Here is a 21,891-nt window from a genome sequence, read left to right as displayed (position 1 = left end):
CGAAAACAAAATAGGGTTCGTTATTCAGAAAACGAAATAAGGTTCGCTCTTCTGAAGGTTCATTAGTCTGAAAACGAAATAGGTTCGTTTTACGAAGGTTTGCTAGTCCGAAAACGAAATAAGGTTCAAAATTCCGAAGGTTCGTTAGTTCGAAAATGAATAAAGGTTCGTTATTCCGAAGGTTTGTTAATCCGAAAAATGAAATAATCTGTGGTGAAACGGGGAAAATCGGAAGGGCAAGCGTGGTGGAAGGGGGCTGGGTAGAAACACCATATCATTTTCAATTGTTATGAGGATGGGAAGGCAGGGGTGTGGCGGAACATATTTTCCGTTTGGGGGCAAAGCAAAAAAGGGCCACTTACTGTATATATCTCAATATTGGCCTTAGGTGATATTTTCACTATGAGATAATCAGTGTAATGTCGTTGTGTGAGCAAAGCCTTCTTGAAGTGATTTCTGATTATTATTAGGCTATATAGTTAGGCTTTTTTTTTTTAGCTTTATGCAATAACCAAACAAATTAAAATTCGTAGGTGATCGTGACAGGCTGCTCATCACTAATCATTTTATTTGAAATGGTGGGAACGTAGCCTACATTGTACATGTCGTTGCAAGGCATTGACAAAAAAGTACCAACATTCACGTAACCCAGGCCAAAGACAAGGCTGAAGCCAGTGTTAAGATGTAGCACCAGCACCAGCCAAGGCTCAATGTACCAATGATTGAGTCCACAACTGGGCGTTGTGGCGTGCGTCTGTAATCCAAGCTATGTGGGGAAGTTACAAATTGATGCAAAGCTTCGAGGTTCGAGCCCTGGTCACGTCTTTCGGATGGTGACGTTAAAGGTCGGTCCCAGAAGTAAATTATCATATTTGATTGATACACGTCTGACAAAACTCAAATACACACACAGCATTAGGAGGTTACTTTTTTGCAGAGCTACATGTATCATACAAAGATGTATTGCTGTAACAACAATTATGCGCACGCAGGTGAAATTGACAATAACACTATAAAGCACTTTCATCTTTCAACCGTCATAGAACCTTGTTCATACTACCACAAAACATATTCAATGAGAATCATTATATATTCAAGTGGCTTTAATAGCTATTGTGTAGTCTGTATTCATATTCAACACTTAATTTTGGAATGCAATGTTTACTTTAAGTCTATACACATGTATCAAAATAATAAAAATATATTGTTTTTTCAGTCAAGTGACTATAATGACATTTTAGGAAAGGATTTTCATGAAGAGTACAGACTTTTCCGAAGCATAATTTACTGTGGCCACAAATTAATATTTCTGTTCGTCTATGAAATTCATTAAAGGTAAAAGAAAGAAGTTTCAGAAAACGAATTTTTTCATGAGAAAGCCTTTATAATCAAGGTTAATTACCACCGTATTATCATAGATCTAGATATGGCACATTGAAAGGCATATGTGGGACTGTGAATTGATTATTGCTTGGAAAAATACCCAACATTTAATGGAATTCCGTGCTTATTTTGCTCATTTCTCAGCAATTACACATTTTTCCAGAGCCATTTGGCACATATTTTTTTACATACAAACACTTTGGTGGTAGTTTTATTGGATTCTGTTTTGAGATCATTACCACAACTGGTATTTATTTTTAAACATATAGTGCATCCCAGAAAAAAAAAGAAAACAGAGAAAATTAAAATGAGTTATCATATTAAAGTTACTCACAAATAAAATAGATAAATCTATCACTGTAAATAAAAAATCTTTTCTTTTTAACTGACAACCCAGAAAATTGCTCATTCATGCATGAACAAGTATTATACAAGTTAAAGAAAGGATACCAGAAAGTCACTTGGTGGGCGGTATCTGAGTTTCAAAAAGAAAATAACATGTTAATAGAAAATTCAATATCTGCTCTTTGATATGATAAACATGTATCAATCATACATGTAGAAAATGGTCAAGAAATAACAAATTCTGTTTATGCTAGAATTCCAATAAGTTTATAAAGTGGAGATGTTTTCATAACAGTCTAGCTGACTGACTTTAATACTTGACACTCTTTTGTTTACAATCAGCCATGTGTAAATAGTCTTTTTGTTAATCATGCTATAGCTACAGTCTGGAATCCGTTAAAAGCATTTGTTTATAAATGGAAATCATGGTCCAAATACAACCAATTTTTTAAGGAGACAGAACTTTATCATATATCTCAACCATTTTCTGTGATTGAGGTATTAAATTAAAGAGTAGATATTGAATAAAAATTTTAAAATAATTTTTACTGTGTAGAATGCACTGTATATCAGCATAGGCCTATGCATACTTTTTGTTTCTCTTTCTCTCTCATATATACTTGTATACTGTACAGGTACATGTACCCAGGGGCGGATCCAGGATTTTCAAAAAAAGGGGGGGGGGGCACATTTTTATGATGAAAATCTGACAAGAAAGTAAAGGGGGGGGGGCACACTTGGGTAAAAGAGGTACATAATACATTACAAACTTTTATTATGGCTCTCATACAAATTTTTTATTATGGCTCTCTGGCAGATCCAGGGAGGGGGGGGGGGGCACAGCCCGTGCCCCCTGGATCCGCCAGTGCATGTACACCTCTCCAATATATGATATTCTTTGTTATTGCAAGAAGTTCAGATTTTGATTGAAATGCTAATTTGATAGAAGCAGTGGCAGACCCAGGTAGGGGCACTTCTGGCCCTTGCCCCCCCCCCCGCTTTTGAGAGGCATAACAAATTATTTTTATGGGGATTATGTCGTGCATACGCAAGTGAGGACTTTTTTTTTAGCTTGTCAAATTTTTTTCTGGAACGAAATGACCTATATTTTTATAATTTTTCCTGTACAAAAATACCCACCCCTTTTTAATAGAAAATTCTGGATCTGCCCCTGGATAGAAGAATCTTAATGAAATTGGCACGCTACTCCAGTACTTCTGAAATAATTTCTTTGCACAACATCATATTTATAAAAGTTGGTCGAATTTTCTTTAGTCGGAAAAATACATTACTGCCAGTTATTTGATTAAACTCTGAATACAATACCATTGGATTAGATAATGATCTTTCCCTGAAATACTAGAATTTCCTCTTGCACGGTATGATTATTAACATTTTTTAACTTTTCTTCTCGAATGGCTGAATATAACAAAAAATGGAATCAGATTATTATCGCGAGAACAATCTCTGCGAAAGTGATCGTGATCTTTTTGCTCAATCAACATTTTGCTTTTTATAAAGTGCATTATCATTATTTATCAAAAATTCATAATAACCAGCTATCACCCCTCGAGGATGGCAAATGCATAAATTGTGCTGTAAATCAAATAAAATGTACATGTATGTTAATGAACGGGAAAGAGGGAAGGTAGAATTTGAGGTTGTTAATTTGATTTACCGTGTAGTCCTTTTAATTTGTACAATCCTTCAAAGTAACAAATGTATGACCCCTGAGTAACATTTTGTAAATGTGGCATGGGTTTCTCTTGAACATCCTAATAATGTGTTTACTATTTCCTTTGGAAAGAAAAAGAATCAGCCTTGATTTTATCAAGATTATGATTTAATATAGAGTTCACAGTAGGCCTACACCGATGCAATGGCAGGATGTGATTTTTACTCTTTTATTATTGATTTCTCTTGCTTGAATAAGGAAGGAAAGTAGTGGCCAGCTATTAAAAGAAGTGCTCCATGCGTATGCATGAAATTGTATCGAAATATAAAGACGATGCTGGTTTACAATAGTCCGAGCTCTCTCCATAGTAATACAGTGTGTGTGTGTGTTTCTCACTGGTGGCGTATGGATCTTCAGTGAACTGTAGCTTGATGATACAGATAGACTTGCACTGATTGAAATGCAGCACCATGCCATGGGGGATACAACTATTGGTTGAGGGAAGGGTAACCAAAGGTAAAGGATGGAATGAAGGAGAAAGAAGGGGGTGAATGGGGCTACAAAAGAACAAAAAACATAAATGTTTTAAAATATGAATGCCAGTTATGGTATGAACAAAAAAATGGGTTTAAACTGAATTAAATAAAATGACCACCTAGATGATTGTACATGTACATGTATATATATATATATATATATATCAAAATAAACTGTTGGAACAAAGTACAATGCATTACCACTTTGCCTCATTAATATATATATATTTATATATATATATATATATATATATATATATATATATATATATATATATATATATATATATGTGTGGCGTCGCGCAAAAACCAGACTATTGGTGAGAGACAATAAATGCGCTAGGACGTCATTTAAATACGCGTGTCATCAAACTTTTGTCTGGCGCGCGTCGCGAGGAAAAACAAAACAAACAACCCGCGGGGGAAAAAAAAATGTCAGGCGCATTTTAATTTTTCAGAACTGTGGATATCGGCTCGATATATTTGGTGGCGGGTTCGGATACATGTTGATTGAATTTAATTCCCTTGGCTGAAATCCATGAAGGTAAGTTAAATTATGTTGCAGATTGAGTTGTTTTGTTAAATTCATTGATAATTGCGATGCGAGGAACATGGCAACTAAACACGTGAATGTGAATTTTGTGTTGCGTGTTTATGTGGATCGATCGAGAGAGAACTTTTTTAGGAACGACTTTAAACGTCAAATTACATGCGACTGCTGCAGCGATTCGCGGTATTTGTCCGGGACTTTGACGGCCTTTTTAAGATCTAACTTATGTATGCCTAGGCTATCAACTAGATCTAGATCTGCACGTACTTAGATAGGCCTTCGTTACATACTTGTAACCATTTAAGTTAAATCTATCACATGCAACAAGTTTGTAAAAAATGTATATAAAAAAAAAATCAAAATTGGACAAGGAGTAAAAGAGCTATGATAATTTAAAGATATGGATTTCGGTGAAACAGTTCTATGCATGTTTTTATGAATTTACTTGACAAACTGATGCAAAGATGTCTCACCTTGTTACATGAAATTATGTTTGTTCTATCCCCCCCCCCCCTCCAAGACTAGATATTAATTCATGCAAAAAGGTGACATATCATTCACACACGTATGACCAAATAAAATAAGTATGATTTCATGTTTTGTTATAAGAAAAGTTAAAGTGGGGTGTCATCATCAGCCCATCTAACGAATATTTATTAAGACGTGCATATAACTGTTTTTATAATGCATGAAAAACCCTTTTAGATCTAGTTGTTATCAGATTTTGATGAAATTTGCTTACATTTGATGAAATTATTTTCAGCTCGGAGTACCCTTTTAAATCGGTTAATTATGGACATTTTTCAAATCCCCTCTTCTAACAAATTCTTATTTGTCGGACTTCTGATTTCAATTTTTTTTTTTTCGGAGGGGGTGGGGTCTATTTGGTATGAGCTTCACCAAAGCTGTGCAAATGATATCGAAATTTTAACTAGAAAACAGATTGTCACAATTTATAAGAAATTTATTCAAAAATAACAATGTATTTTGGGGGCGGGTGTGGGGGGTATTTCTTATTTTTTCTACAATCTGGTCGAGCTACATTACATGAGGTTCGCCAACTTTCTACACAAAATCATTCAATATTATAAAGAAAAATGAAAAGACATATTTTTGAAAAAAAAAATTATAGTTTCAATTGTTTTTTTGTTAAGTTTTTTTTCTTAAGTAGTGTTTTTTTTTAAAAATAAACTTTAAATCTGAAAATTTGTTAACTAATTGGCCTTGTTTTCTTTCGTTGTGTTAAACATGTTAAAGGCACGGGATCTACAGAGCAACTGTATTAGTGCAGTGAGAACAAGACATCTCAGAACCAACATACAGCTGACAGCAGCCCTTCAAGAAGTACTTTAAGACTCTGATATGGGATTCACCATTACCACAGCTTCAGGTAGCTTTCCATGCTTTATCCATATTCTATATGGAAATAGTGTGCCAGTTGTTACTTTATCATGTCAGTTGTAACCGATTTTTCCACGAATTAATTGCCGTTTTATAAGATATTGTTTTAAAATTTATTTTACCACTATTAGTACATGAAATCTAGAATTATGGAAAATATAAAAAAATATAAAATGATAAAAACAATGAAAAATGAAAAAAAAATATAGAATTTGGATAAAGGCTCATGCAGAGAAAGCTTTTTGCAAGTGATATATCAAATTAAACATTTAAATATGAACATCTCATGAATTTTGGAGGGATTTTTTTACCCAACAATAGTTAAATCTTATTATTTTTGGTAGAAAAATATGACATCAGGGAGTACTTCCACCTTTATTAGAAATACAAGTAACATTTACACAAAGCCAAAGAGTGAAAAGTTAATGTATTTTAAATATCATGTTGTTGATAAATGTCCATGAATCATGAAGAAATGAGAGTGTAATGTGACTGTTTTTATAACACATTAATATCGGTGAACTTTTCAATTGCATTCATCAAACATGTAGATTTGAGTCATCGGAACGTGGCATTTTTAAGACTGGAACATGAAGAAAGCAAACAATGCAGAGGAAGAAAATTATCCCCTTTGGTGAACCCTGCTGACATAGTCTCTCAGATACTCCCTGATAAGCTATCAACTGGATTTTCCAAATAGAGGGAATATGATATATGGAAAGATCTTAGATGAGGACAAGGCACCTCGCGGCCTCCCCGGTAGGAGAGGAAATTGAACAATGAATACATGTTTTACTTTGAATGAACAAACTCTGAAGTTTTTCGATAAAAAAATTAAACTTAATTTGTAACGTTTGCTAACCAATTAGAAGGATGTCATTGTAGAAAATTGAAATGTGGTAAGTTTGCTGCTGTATTAAGAAGTTTGTGATAATGTTAAACACACACACTAGGGAGAGATTATTGTGTTTTATATAATTTTTAGTGCAAATTTGGACAGTGGAGAGCGATGCACATTCCTGAGTTTTGCTAATACTGCTGCATAGAAGAGAGTAAATGTATGTAGTCTCTTCCATATCAAGAATTAAACTCTGATATTATTTTTTTATTCAAGCACAAGATGTTTACAACGCATATCATTACACACGTGTACAGAGTTTAGCGGAGAAAAGATGACTATGTATTTGTGAGTATTTGTTAGTTATAATACCTGTCGTATTAATATGTGGAGCCAAGTTTTTACGCACAGTTTTATTCTTCTTTTCAAACGAAGTGACCTAAAAAAAATCCTTCAGTGATCCAGATAATTTGGCAGCAATTTGTGAAATATATTTTCATGACTACCCCATCCCTAAAAAGAAACCAAATGTGGCCCATTTCATTAAATATGGATATGATCCCTTGCTCGAATGAAAACTACCATGAAAGCAGTGAACCTTCTGCTTCCTGATTTGCTAGTTCAATGAAAGTTGATATTTCATCAAGAGTTGCTGTCATATTAAATCTTTATGAAATGTAGCTCGCATCAGCTTTTCACTATTGTGTATTGCCACCGAAAAAACTTGGTTTTGCAAAATTGAATTTTGTTTGTGGTTATTTTCCAAAGCTTAAGCATGATTTTTTTTAGATTTTACTTTGCGACAAAGTGAAGTATGGACAAACAGCATGGTGGTGTCTTTTTTTTTTTGGGGGGGGGTTAAGGGCAGGGACAAATCTAGGATGGAGGTGGGCAAGGGCTTTGGCCCCACTTTTTTTTCCCCAGAACGCATGTATAAACATGTAAAAAATTACCATTTGATTGTGATTTTTTTTTTGCATGGACAGCCCCTCCCATTTTCAAAAAATGTTCTGCGGCGCCTGTGGGGGTGGGCACCCCCCAAAAATATGATAAGCTGCCCCTCCCCCCCCCCCCCAACAACAAAAAAATCAGATGAATTACCCAACCCCATCTTCCCCTGGTCATTGGATCTGGGAACCTCCTCTCATGTTAAAAATACGCGCTATGACGAACTATATATAGTATGACAAAAAGTCTCCATAAGGGTTTTTTTGCATGTAATGTGAGTGTGTGGGTGTGGGTTCTAGTGTGGGTGTGGTTGAATATGTAGAATAATTTGTTTTATTGTATTCGCCTAGCTGTGTATATATAAAAATTATGTCTGCACTACAAAAGATCACCTCGCCTATGCCAGGTATGTTGGGCGTTACAAAAGAACCAACATTTCCCTATCATGAAAAGATGAATAATAAGCCCGACTACCATGACGACCCATACAGCCAGGCAGGGGGGGGGGGGGGTACCCCTGATTAAATTGGCCATATCTCTAATTTAAATATGAATTAGACTCTAATATTTCGTATACACATTGTACATGTGTCCATGTACCAGAAAACATTAAAAAACCAAAATCCAAAATTTCACCTATAATACCCATTTTCCCAGGATGGCACACATATATATATATATATATAAATAAATGCACCAAATATGTGCAAATGATTCTGGTAAAAAAAATTACAGAGTAAGCATGGCATTCCAGCAGGTGACTTGGGTCTTTTCCTAGTGCTCAGTAAAATTTTCGGTCCCATATCTGGGTTGGTGATCTTCTGTCTTCTGTGTAATGATTTTCAGCCTAGAGTTTATAATTTTGTGAGTGTTAGGTTTTATTTAAACACAAAGGAACGAGATCTACTATGATAAGGAAGAATTTGAAATCATGTACTGTACTTTGCGGTATGATATCGTTGGCGTTCATCCAAACCGTCGTATCAATCAATTTTGGTAAAAAAATAATTATGAGATTTTTGCAGAAAATGAAAGTACAAGTCCTTTTCTATTCCTAACTAAATTTCGAGGCAGTAATTTATTTTAGTTTCTGAGATATGTGGGGGTTACATTGTTGATAAATTGTTGATAAAGTGCAAATCCCGTAGGAAATGTGTATTGTAGCAAAGCAAACAACAGCTGCGCGCACTTACATGTACATGTACATGTAATATGCAAATGTATGGTCGGTCAAACCATTGCACTGACTTTGCACATGAATAAGCTATACAACATTTTGACTGACCGCGCACATTGAAATAGCGGTCAGGGTTGTTGTATCGCCTATAGCGTTTTTGTACAGGAAAATCTAATCCACTCAAAGCAAAATTTCAAGCAGGTAGCTATTTTGCAATTTTTTCTCTGATCCTTGGTTTTGTGTAAAAATAAAGGTACCAATGTCAAGCGATTGTCTTGGTCTTTCCAACCATGTATTTTTCTAGCAATGAATATGTTGCAAGGCTAGGGAACTAAAAAGTATGAAAATTACACAAACTTTAAAGTCGATTTTCTTTGAAATGGAATTGCATCGTCGTATGTGTGATACAGCATTTTGGATGGCTGCCAACTATATCGCCTGAGGAGCATAGTGACGTTAACTCAAAAATTTCGTCCCCGGGTTGATTTTTTGCTTTACATATCATCTTTTAGAGTTTTTCTTTCTCTTCCGTTTGATCTAATCGAGAAATCACAAATTCAAATATTTATAAAGATATCTATCAGAAACATATTGACGTTAACTCTTTTTCGCACAATTCCTGAGAAGCATACTGACGTTAACTCGTATTATGTTTGTGCGCATTATGATCTGCGCATATTTTACGCTACGCGCACTGACGTCACAAACAATGCCACTCTATGCACACTGACGTCATAATGGATGAACATGCGATTACTAGTGATCAGTATTTGTAGGCATCAGCTGATTTTTCACATGTTTTGCAATCTAACTGCAGATCCGATCTAGCTAATTAGCTGAAAATAATCCACAGACCAATGTTTTTAAATACAATTTCTGAATATTTTTCTCTGATCTTAAGTGCTGTATAGTTTGACGAATATGAATATATTAAAACAATATCATTGTAAAATTAATATGTATGAGAACAAGAAAGCATAGTAGGATTAAGAATAAGATTTTGATAAAATTGCAAGAAAATTTTGGACAATTTGTATTTAAGGAATAAAAAATAAGACATTTTATATACAATAGTTGATTGGTGCCCTTTGACATTTAGCCTTATTTTTGGATAGCCTGCACTAAAACTTTGCTTTATTGAGAATAGAGATAGCGCTCAACAAAAAGAGGTAATGCTTATGAAAATATGTCTTTAAAATAGCTGCAATTATATATTTTTTTATTTCAGCCTATTTTCATTTATTGAATGTATTTTATGAAAATATTATGAATGAAAGAGAGCAAAAAAGATGAAGAAAATTAAACAAAGTAATAACAAGACTACAAATAGAGAACATGGTAATCAGAGAATAAAAAAGAAAGCAAAAAAAGTTGAGAGGGAAATAATATAAATGGGAATATGACGAAGCCACAAAATAAAGAGAAGAAGACAAGGAGAAAAAAAGTTCACCACTAATGAGGGGAAAAAAAGGAGACGAACATGTTAGAAATAAACTGAGGAATAAAAACAAGAAATTCATAAAGAAAGGACGATAAAAAGAGGGAGATGAAGATGGGAAAAACAGAAAAATACAAATGACCTGTGAAAGGTTCTAAAAAAATAAAAAAGGAGAACGGAACAATCATAATCATGTGGTTTACACTTCTTGCGATTCAAAATGCGCATTCGCTGTACGGGTTTCCGCCCTTTAATTTCTCATGAATTGAATAATCAATTGAAAGCATAAGGGCGCTAAGTAGCTTTACGCCCCCACGCGCGCCCACCGATCCACAAAGATTCGGGGCGCTAAGTAGTTAACGCCCCGATGCGCGCCCACCGATCCACAAAGATTCAAGAAGCATAAGGGCGCTAACTTTTCAATCTACTGTATTATCTCGAATAGCGTATATTTTCTCGTAATTCCTTGATATGAGTTTAAAGACATCTTTAAGTTTTCTTGTGTGAAAAATTAAAGGAAATATTTAACGATAACATTGCGAAATCCATCTTCAAACATTGTCCACAAACTTAAAATGCGATTTTCTCGAAATCGTTTTTGCGCGCGTGAAATCAGTTAACGTCACTATGCTTCTCAGGCGACGATATGTTCATCAGCGATCTGTACTTACCACCACACAAAAGAGTTCTCATTGCACAAAAAATAAATTAATTCTAATTGTATTGCTTAGGGGGAAGTGGCAGATTATTTAATCTCATTGATTTAATGAAATTGTGATCATTACCAAGCTCCTAATTGACGTTGAACCTTGAATCCATTCGTCTATTAATACTGCTCGAGTAGTCCTCCTCCTTGCATTGTAATAATTGTACTCTTGTATTATAGGTACATGTATACATGTTTTTCTGATGGATATATTCAGAGATAATATGCTGATGCAACATTCATTGTAGGCCCATATTCCAGTTTAGATTGGACCATGCTGTAACGCTGTGCTATTCATGGAAGCCAAAAATAAAAAAAACATGTTTATAATATTCTTATACATGTTTACTATTCTATTTCCCCTTGCTTTATAGTTTTCATGACGAAGAAAAATACTTATTCCCATTTATGATTTGAGTCTCGAGTGAGTTTAATAATAAATTGAGCATTAAATAGAGATTTGTGCTACACGTACAATCTGCTGTCCATAGTTAACCACAATTTCAAAAAAGAGTTGGATTTAAACCCTAGTTCAGAATGTATATGGGCCATGGAGTTTGCAAATATCTTAAATTTACATGTATACAGTTGTTTATTTAAAAAGATCTGAAATCAAGAACAGTTGGAAAATGAAAAAAAACAAACAAACAAAACAAAACCAAACACAGAAAATATCAAAAGTGTAGTACATGTACATGGGTATGCAAGTGGATTGTAACTTGCATTTCAAATGTTTAAAATGAATTCACTTGTTAACTGATTGATAAAGATGTATAACTGATTGATCGACACAAGCATGATATCTCTGACCTGAAGATGCGTGGGTTTCACTATAGGGTATTCTGTGAAGAAGAGCCCTGTTGCATTGGAAACAAATATGGAGCAGCAGTTCTCCTGGGAATGGAGGACAAAGAGGAACGAGACAGAAGGCAAACAAGTGGAGAATGGAAGAGAAGGGATGAGAGAAAGATAGAGAGAGGGAGGGGGGTAGAGATGAAAAGGGAAAGAGTGATACATGTATGTACATCATACACTGTAGATAGACAGATATTAAAGAGACAGATGAATAGAGAGTGAGAGTGAGGAGAGGGAGCGCAGTAGCGGCGAGGGCCTTCACAGATGTACATGTGGATGATGACTATGATGATGAAGGTGAGATGGGGTTGATGATAAAGGATGATGATGATGACTTTGTTGATGAGGATGACGAGTTAAGATGAGAGAGTAGAGAGTGGGTACTAGTATAAGAAGGACGCAGAAAGCATCAGAGAGAGATTCGCACTGGGCGTTTTTAGAACCGCCTCATAGTTTGTCATTTCCAGGTATTCTCTGATCAGGAAATTTGTCATGATAAGTGAGTATGTACTTGCTGAAATCATGAGATCTTTCGCAGGGACTTTTCCAAGGTTGTGAGGATTTTGGCAGTGTGAAAGCAAATTGCAAGAACTTTCCCAATCCAGCGAGCAGTTGGGCATAAGCGCTGTGGCCTCGCCTGCTAATCGGACAATACCGCGCATGCTCATAACTTCAGGGGTGGTATGAATGCAGAAAATAATTTTCTGGTACAGTGGTATTTTACTATTAAAGGCCTGAACAAGTTTGCATAATTTAACTCTTTGCATGCTGAATTATTTTTTGGGGGATAATAATGACAATTGTTAACATGCTGTTTCCTTTAATTCAACATTTCCATGTTGCACCATTGGTACTTATTATTATGTACTATTGCTTTTATAAGTTTATCTGATTTGAAGGTAAGGGAGAAAACTGATTATTACGATTGTTGAATTTAATTGTATGAATGTGCAATATTGCAACGTCAGTGTGCAAAGGGTTTAACAGGTAATCTGAAGATCAAGGCGGTGTGAATACACCTACTATGGTACAAGTGTAGAGGAAGTGATAGAAAGAGTAGAGGAAATGGGCGTAAAGAAACACCTTGTAAAACACCTGTGATTAAAATGGAAGTGTATTTTGTATTTGGAAATGTCGGAGCTCCTTTCCCTGTCAGACTGCCATGTATGTTTACTATGATGATCTTTTAAACATGAAGATGTGAGAAATGCTGCTTAAAGTATTGTATTAACCAATATGTTTGATAATTCATATGGACCTATTAAATGTTGTTTGAAAAATAGAAATCCCTTACTCTTTGACACGAGTACCTGCAATTTTGTTAAATCCGATTGGTAGCTACATGTACGATGATCATATAAAGATTTGAGCAATTTGCAAAAATAAACATTTTAACCAACCGATAAGTTTGTTTTAACCAACATGGTAGCGATGATGATGCATGAAGAGGCGAATAGTTTTCACTCACATAGATTTTCATTTAATCAACCTGTTGGATAATATGTGCATGTACAGTATCTACCAACCATTGGTAAAAACGGAAATCCTTCAAAGTATGCAAGCTTGTTACACGATAGCAATGATGATCAAATGAAGATGTGAATGTGTTACTGAATATTTTTTTATGTACACAGATTTTTATTAAATCAACCTGTCAGATAATACATACTGTACATAAATTGGTTTAAAAAGAAAATGCCTCACTCTTTGTTATGAGTAGGCAAGCCTGGCAAGGCTTGTTTTATCAACAAACATGGTGTCATGATCATATGAAGATGTGAACATGTTGCTATTACTTATCATACATGTACACATTTTAAAAAAAATCAAACTGTTGAATGGTAGATGTAAATGTATGTGGGCCTACCAATCATAGGTAAAAACAGTAATTCATCACTCTTTGACACCAGTATGCAAGTTTGTTTTAACCAACACATGATCATATGAAGATGTGAACATGTTAAAATATTTCATGCATAATTTTTCAAATATTTGATACAGAATTTTTTTTTCTCCATCAACCTGTTTGATATCTATATGGACAGTTCTGTAAAAAGAAAGATATTCTGCGTCTCTTTAGCATGGTCATAGTATGCATGTTTGTTTTAAAGAACCTGGCCGCGATGATGATTATATGATGATGAGAACATGTTGCTAAATATTTTTCATGCACTGTGATGCACACATATTTTTTTATTGTGTTGGTTAAGACTTGTACATGTATATGTGGACCTACAGTATACATACCAACTTTTGGTTTAACAAGAAATAGCTCACTCCAAATTTTCTTTTACCCAATGTGGTAGTGATGATGGTCATATAGATATGAACATATTTTTATTTTTTGTGTTCACACACAGATTTATTGAACTATAAACTTGTTTATTCAATACATGTATATGCCTATTGACCTACCAACCATTTGTAAATCAGGGAGTTTCTATCCCTTTTGATGAGTATGCACTGTCATTTGTAACCAACAATGGTTATCATATGAAGATGTGATCATGGTTCTTTAATCAATTTATGCAGATTTTTTTTACCAATCTGCTGAATATTACATTTATAAAGACTTACCAAATGTTGGAGACAAAAGGAAATCCCTTAACGTTTAACATTTTAACCAACATCCTAACATTATTTAATGATCTTTACAAGGTCCCAAATATAATTTGTTTATTCAGAACTCAGGGTTGCAGTCTAATTGAGACTGGTATCTCTGTGGTGTTTTGGCAGGGGTTGGGGATGGGGTGCAGTGTATTTGAGACTGGTATATCTTTGTTGTTTTTGCAGGGGGTGGGTGGGGTGCAGTTTAATTGAGACTGGTATCTCTTCGGTGTTTTGGCAGGGGTTGGGGTGGGGTGCAGTCTAATTGAGGCTGGTATCTCTTCGGTGTTTTGGCAGGGAGTGGGGATGGGGTGCAGTCTAATTGAGACTGGTATCTCTGTGGTGTTTTGGCAGGGACTAGGGTTGGGGTTTAGTCTAATTGAGACTGTAATCTCTTTGGTGTTTTGGCAGGGGATGGGGTTTAGTCTAATTGAGACTGTTATCTCTTTTGTGTTTTTGCAGGGGGTGGGGATGGGGTGCAGTCTTGTTGAGACTGGTATCTATTTGGTGTTTTGGCAGGGAGTGGGGTGTAGTCTAATTGAGACTGGTATATCTTTGTTGTTTTGGCAGGGGGTGGGGTGGGGTGCAGCCTAATTGAGACCGGTATCTGTGGTGTTTTGGCAGGGGTTGGGGTGGGGTGCAGTCTAATTGAGACTGGTATCTCTGTGGTGTTTTGGCAGGGGTTGGGGTGGGGTGCAGTCTAATTGAGACTGGTACCTCTTGGTGTTTGGGCAGGGGGTGGGGTTTAATCTAATTGAGACTGGTGTCTCTGGTGTTTTGGCAGGGGTTGGGGTGGGGTGCAGCCTGATTGAGACTGGTATCTATTTGGTGTTTTGGCAAGGGGTGGGATGGGGTGCAATCTATTTGAGACTGTTATCTCTGTTGATTTGGCAGGGGGTGGGGTGGGTGGGGTGCAGTGTAATTGAGGCTGGTATCTCTTTAATGTTTTTTGCAGGATTTGGGGTGCAGTCTAATTGAGACTGTTACCTCTTGGTGTTTGGGCAGGGGGTGGGATTTAGTCTAATTGAGACTGGTATCTCTGGTGTTTTGGCAGGGGTTGGGGTTTAGTCTAATTGAGACTGGTGTCTTTGTTGTTTTGGCAGGGGGTGGGTGGGGTGCAGCCTGATTGAGACTGGTATCTATTTGGTGTTTTGGCGAGGGGTGGGATGGGGTGCAATCTATTTGAGACTGTTATCTCTGTTGATTTGGCAGGGGGTGGGGTGGGTGGGGTGCAGTGTAATTGAGGCTGGTATCTCTTTAATGTTTTTTGCAGGATTTGGGGTGCAGTCTAATTGAGACTGTTACCTCTTGGTGTTTGGGCAGGGGGTGGGATTTAGTCTAATTGAGACTGGTATCTCTGGTGTTTTGGCAGGGGTTGGGGTGGGGTGCAGTCTAATTGAGACTGGTACCTCTTGGTGTTTGGGCAGGGGGTGGGGTTTAGTCTAATTGAGACTGGTGTCTTTGGTGTTTTGGCAGGGGTTGGGTGGGGTGCAGCCTGATTGAGACTGGTATCTATTTGGTGTTTTGGCGAGGGGTGGGATGGGGTGCAATCTATTTGAGACTGTTATCTCTGTTGATTTGGCAGGGGGTGGGGTGGGTGGGGTGCAGTGTAATTGAGGCTGGTATCTCTTTAATGTTTTTTGCAGGATTTGGGATGCAGTCTAATTGAGACTAGTTTGTCCTTGGTGTTTGGGAGATGGATGGGGGAAGCGTGCAGTCTAATTGAGACTGGTACATTTGTACTTAGCAGAACAGATTTAAACTTGGGTGACCATGAAATGTAGGAATTCCAGTAAAAAAGTAGACCAATATTATCAATGAGCATTACCTAAAAAAAAAAAAATCCCAGACAACAGTCCTCAAAGAGTGAGATCATTCCTCTCTGAAACTTGTTCAAACCATCATATACTTGTGTACATGTACAAAGTCTCAAAGTATTCCAAGCACAAAGAATAGCAGCAATTACAGTAATTTGCATGTAGCATGGTGTTAAAAAAAGGAGTTTTTATCATGCCATTTTCTGAAGCTGATAAAGCAAAATTGTTCATTGCCAGTGGCTTCAACAGATAAGGAAAGAATCTCATGAAACAATTTTCAGTGATCCTCACTGTTATAATCTACTGAAATCATTGCATCTGATTGGCTCAGACTTCATTAGTCAAGTGAAAATTGCTGACTATTCACTTCATGGAAAACCCCTTATATTGCTTTAGTAGAAGTCAAAACCTAGTTTGGCTCGTGATCGTATTTTCTCTGTTTTTCTTTGACTGTACATATTGTTGCAATTGGATTGGCTCGAGTATAATTCTTGAGCCAATTATCTAGAGATTATCTCATGGTATTGCTTATTTCCTCAAGGGTGTATCATAGAGGTCTAGTATTAGAGTGGAAGTTCACCCTGACATAAAGTTGATTTTATACAGTAGAAGCAGAAACCCTATAGAAACAAAATTGGTGATAATTTATTGAAAATCCATCTAAGATAAACAGAGTTTAATATGGATTTTTGAAACTCTTATTTTGTGACATCACAGGCAAACAGCTTCCCATTGGTTATGTGATAGAGATAATGCCATGCTCCCAGAAAGAAAAGAAAATGATTTTACATGACATTATATCATCAGGCATGTAATCTTTCAATTCCAAGAAACTGAGTCATCATGAACCGGGCATGGTGGCTCAGTGGTAGAGCGTCCGCCTCATGAACGGGAGGTCGTGGGTTCGATCCCTGGCCGAGTCATACCAAAGATTTATAAAAATGGGACCTTCTGCCTTCTTACTATTCGCTCAGAATTTAGATTGGAGAAGGGTAATAACATATTATGTTTAATATGCAGGGCCCGCTGGTAGAGCAGTATCCTAAAAACCCTGGGTAAATAAAACATTATTGTTATTATTATTATTAAATATGAGAATTTTTATCAAATTTGTAGTAGATGACACGTGGGACAGCTGCTCGCATATGGAGTCACGAATTTAAATCTTTATAGGTCTCTTCTTCTGTGATGGATTTTCACCAACATTCACCAATATTTTCCTCTATCTTTCCTACTTTCAAGCAAACATTTTATCAAGGTAAACTTCTCCTTTAATCTGTTCCCTACCTGAGCTGAGTCTCTCTACAAAGCTTATCATGCCTGAACAACCAAATTTTAATAGCTAGACCAGGTGGGTGTTTCATAAAGCAGTTCGTAAGTTAAGAGCGACTTTAAGAACGACTGGTGATACACCATTGGCGATGGTTTAACACGTAAGAAAGGTTCACCAGTCATTCTTAAAGTCGCTCTTAAGTTACAAACATCTTTATGAAACGGCCCCCAGGCTTGCCACTTGCCTGCTGAACTGTCTTATTCTATAAATCATTACTAGATGCTCATTTGAAATATATATTTTTCTTTCTTATGTGTCATGTTTCTCAGCTCTGCTTTGTCTATATCAGGTTTAGAGACTACTATAATATTGCTGTAATGTACCAACGATGTATAGCTTGCATAATATAAATATATACAAGCTTGGGCATGTGTGGCATGCAAACAGCATGTCTCCATTACAGAATAGCAAGGTACTCACAGGGGCTGCTCCTCAGTCAGAGATAGATGCATGTAAGAAGATTAGTAGGAGAGGAAGAGTGATGATGGATGAAATAATGGACAGGGGATTAAGTCGGAATGGAATAAATTTGAGCCAGCTGACGTTGTATACATAGGCCCGTATTCTGAAGCCAGGTTTAACTTAGATCATGGTCTAGTAACTCTGTGCTAAAATTATGGGAAGCCAAAAGTGTCAACATTTATATTGCATTGTATTTTTCTTATGTTTACTCTGCTCTTTTCTGGTTCTTGAATTGTGAAGACTAAATTCCTAGACAATTGAGAATGATTTGAGAGTCAAATGAGCTGAAATATTATACCTCTACTGTTAGTGATTTATGTCACAATTGGCTTTCCATACTTAAACCACAACTTTAAACCTGAGTTTAGATTAAACCCGACTTCAGAATATGGGTCATTGTGTTTTTGTCAAGGCCTTGGCAGGATATTGAATTCTTCTTCTGTAAAGGAATGGTACCCCTTGCTCCACCCGTTGGAACAAGGTGGTCCCTTCTCCATGTACTTTAATAACTCGGAATAACAATTACAGAAGTCAGTAGTCAACAGGCTCTGAGACACTTTTGCAGTATCTTCTGATCATGAATTCTGGCCATTGCTCATGTTTATGATCAGAATGAGGAAACAAAAGTCAATCTTGTTTCCAATGTAAAATTGTTTGTATTTTTCTAGCATTATGAGTTATGACCATTTTCAATTACAATATTAATTATCCTCATTGGAAATTCATTTCATAGTCAGTACATGTCATTACACAAATGTTTGAATTAATCATTTATTGAATGATGTGCTAAATACGCTCTCAATAAAGCAAAATGCAAACCGGTAACTTTCTTCATTTTGAAATGTGAAAGAGAAAAGGATGAAGGAGGAGAAGAAAGAAAAGTCTAGCAAGTTGGACATTTTACATAATAACAGCCACCATTTCTTCTATAGGTATGAATATAGAGTAATCTACAGTAAATTGTCGCTGCATCTTGATACAATATCATTATTTTCAAATGGGTCACGTATTTAAAAAATATCAGCAATTGATCTTGAACAGTTGCTTTGTATGGTATATAATGATTGCATATTATTAGTCATTTAAATATTGACCACTAATGATCTTGAAACTGAGTCTTTCATGTCTTTCAATTCTGATGGAAACTCTAGTTGTATTCGTGAGAAAATATTTTGGTAAACTGTTCCCTTTAAGAGTAAGATTTAGGAAGGAAAGGCTAAAATACCACTTTCTATTTTGTCTGTTTCTCTTCAGATCAAGCTAGTAAACCTGTTTGAGGATGAATGCAATGTCTATCTTCAGTTAGAGTTAGTAACGGGAGGAGAACTTTTTGAAAGGATTGTTGAGCGAGGGTACTACAGTGAGAGGGATGCCGCAAAGTGTGTCAGGGAAATCTGCCAAGCCGTCTCGGTGAGTACACATACAATTTCTTATGAGCCAAATTTCCCTTAAAGGGGGTGGTTACTTCAGGCTGAAAAAATAATTTGTGATTTTATTTGGTAAAGAAAAAAAATCAAACAAGACACTCAAAATTGCATCAAAATTGGACAAGGAATAACGCTCAGCATGTTTCTACAGAAAATCGCTTAAGAAACGGTTTCTCTTTTCAGTAATCTAAAAACCGTATCACCCTTAAACCAACCTGTTTCTACAGAGTGGATAATGCGATAAACTCACATGCCGCGTCGCAAATACCGCGTCAATCAAAAATCGGGAAATTCAACCAAAGTTACGACATTTTAAATTTTTACATTATTTCTGCGATACAGCTATGCGATGAACAAGCTGATGATGCCATATGTCCCCACTTATATTCTTTTGTAATTGTATCTTATTTTATGAAATTAAATTTATTCAAATTTGGCAACCAAGAGTGAAAAAAATTTGATTGACAGCTGATTCAATGTGTAGAAAAATCTTTGCTGCAACTTGTTTTGTCACTAGGGAGACATATCTTACATAACTGTGAAATAATTATGATTTCTTGTTATACCATACAAACAGGAAAGTGGAAGTCATAACATCATCAGCACACCTACATATATTGCATATTCATGAAAGCAGGCAAAATTGCTTTTTCACAACATTGCCCAACTTCAAAATTTGATAACTTTGTTTGTTTTTTAGCAGATTTTGATAACATTTTTTGCTCGATGGATTTTACTCTATTACGAGTCAATTTACAGATTATTTTTGATAAGTCAGAGTACACCTTTTATCACCTCATAATATGGGGGGGGGGGGCTATATATGGCAAGGCACAAGGTATGATTACTCCACTTTCAGAAAGTTATATGCATGGTGAGTTAACCCCAACCAATAATTTAGAACTCTGTGGCCCTCCAACTTTATAGCAGGGATAGCAGGGCAGTAGCGGTGGTATAAGCATATCTATACAGTGCGTATAAAAAAAAAACGGGACAGATTTGTAAAGTCTATAAAATTTTAGTTTCAGATTATGATGTCTATATTTTGGCGTTAATAGGTGCTCTGAAGTCTTATCTTTAAAATGCAATTAAAAGAATTCAGTTTCGTTCATGCTTGAGCGAACACGGAATGTTTTTGTCTGGGTTTAGAAAGGAGGCTTGCGCCAAAATGGCATAGAATATGATGATCGGACTTCTTGTAATCAGCAGACTTCCTCTTAACCTTTTCTTTATCTTTGCCATAATTTTCAAATCAAGCGGTCAAAATTCATTTTCAAATCTGTTTATTTGCTTGAAATATTCTGTTGTTGTTTCCTCTTTTAGCTTTGAATATTCCTTCTTCAAGCAAGAACAATTTTTTTTCAACGGAAGTATGGGAAAGCGTGTATTTTTTCCAAATCCTTTCATTGTATGCTACAAAGGCTATGGTGCCTTTAAACAGTGGCATACAGATGGGCCGGGCTCAGGGGTGCTCCCCCCCCAATAAACAAAAATTACCAAGAAAAAAAGTGGAAAGGAAATAAAAGGAAAGATAGAAAGTGAAATATGATTTATTTTCTGAATATAATGTCAAAATCAATCACATATTTGGATTTTTTAACAAAAAAGTGGAAATTTTTGCTTGCTAGCTCTGCTCGCCACAACTTTTAAAAACATTTTATCCGATCTGCCATATCTACATGTAGCTCCCTCAAAATTGACTCAATACACCATTGCCATTGAAAGACATGAATCCTTTCCTGTTTGTCCTGTTAAAGGTCAAGTCCAATCCAGAAAAACATTGATTTGTAGAAAAAGAGAAAAATCTATGAAGTATAACACTGACAATTTCATCAAAATCGGATGTAAAATAAGAAAGTTATGACATTTTAAAGTTTCATTTATTTTTCACAAAACAGTTACATGTATATGCACAACTCAGTGATATGCAAATGAGAGAGTTGCTGATGTCACTCACTCACTATTTCTTTTGTTATTTATTGTTTGATTTATACAATATTTCGATTTTTACAGATTTGAAAATATGCACCCTCATGTTAGAACAAAAAAATGTTCGAACAAGGATAATTACACATGTTCAGGAAGGAATAAAACTTATTTCACTTGACAACGAGGAGAAAATTTGAATATTTCACATTCCATGTAATGAAATACAAAAGAAATAGTGAGTGGATGATGTCATCAGTCTCCTCATTTGCATACTGACCAGGATGTGAATATAACTATTACATGAAATTAAGCAAAAACTTTAAAATGTCATAACTTTCTTATTTTACATCCGATTTTGATGAAATTTTCAGTGTTATGCTCGTTGGATTTTTCTCTTTTTATTTAAATCAACATTTCATTGGGGTGGACTTGTCCTTTAAGCACATAACTTGGTCAAGGAATCA

General features: G+C 35.8%; 1 protein-coding gene and 1 long non-coding RNA gene across 2 annotated transcripts in view; both read left to right on the top strand.

The window, feature by feature from the left end:
- LOC129262359 (calcium/calmodulin-dependent protein kinase type IV-like) overlaps nt 1-21,891 on the top strand; it is a 57,770-nt gene that overhangs the window by 18,178 nt on the left and 17,701 nt on the right. The window contains exon 4 of the mRNA XM_064099897.1: nt 19,326-19,481. Within this exon, the coding sequence (XP_063955967.1) occupies nt 19,326-19,481 (156 nt within the window). The remainder of the gene's footprint in view (nt 1-19,325; nt 19,482-21,891) is intronic.
- LOC135154125 (uncharacterized) lies at nt 4,225-6,998 on the top strand. The gene is made up of 3 exons (XR_010293545.1): nt 4,225-4,483; nt 5,747-5,879; nt 6,442-6,998. It is a non-coding gene; the product is annotated as an uncharacterized LOC135154125 (long non-coding RNA).

Source organism: Lytechinus pictus, chromosome 5, assembly GCF_037042905.1.
Source record: "Lytechinus pictus isolate F3 Inbred chromosome 5, Lp3.0, whole genome shotgun sequence".
NCBI classification, from domain to species: Eukaryota; Metazoa; Echinodermata; class Echinoidea; order Temnopleuroida; family Toxopneustidae; genus Lytechinus; species Lytechinus pictus.
The sequence above is the reverse complement of the archived record's forward strand: the minus strand, read 5'-3'. Positions and strand labels throughout refer to the sequence as shown.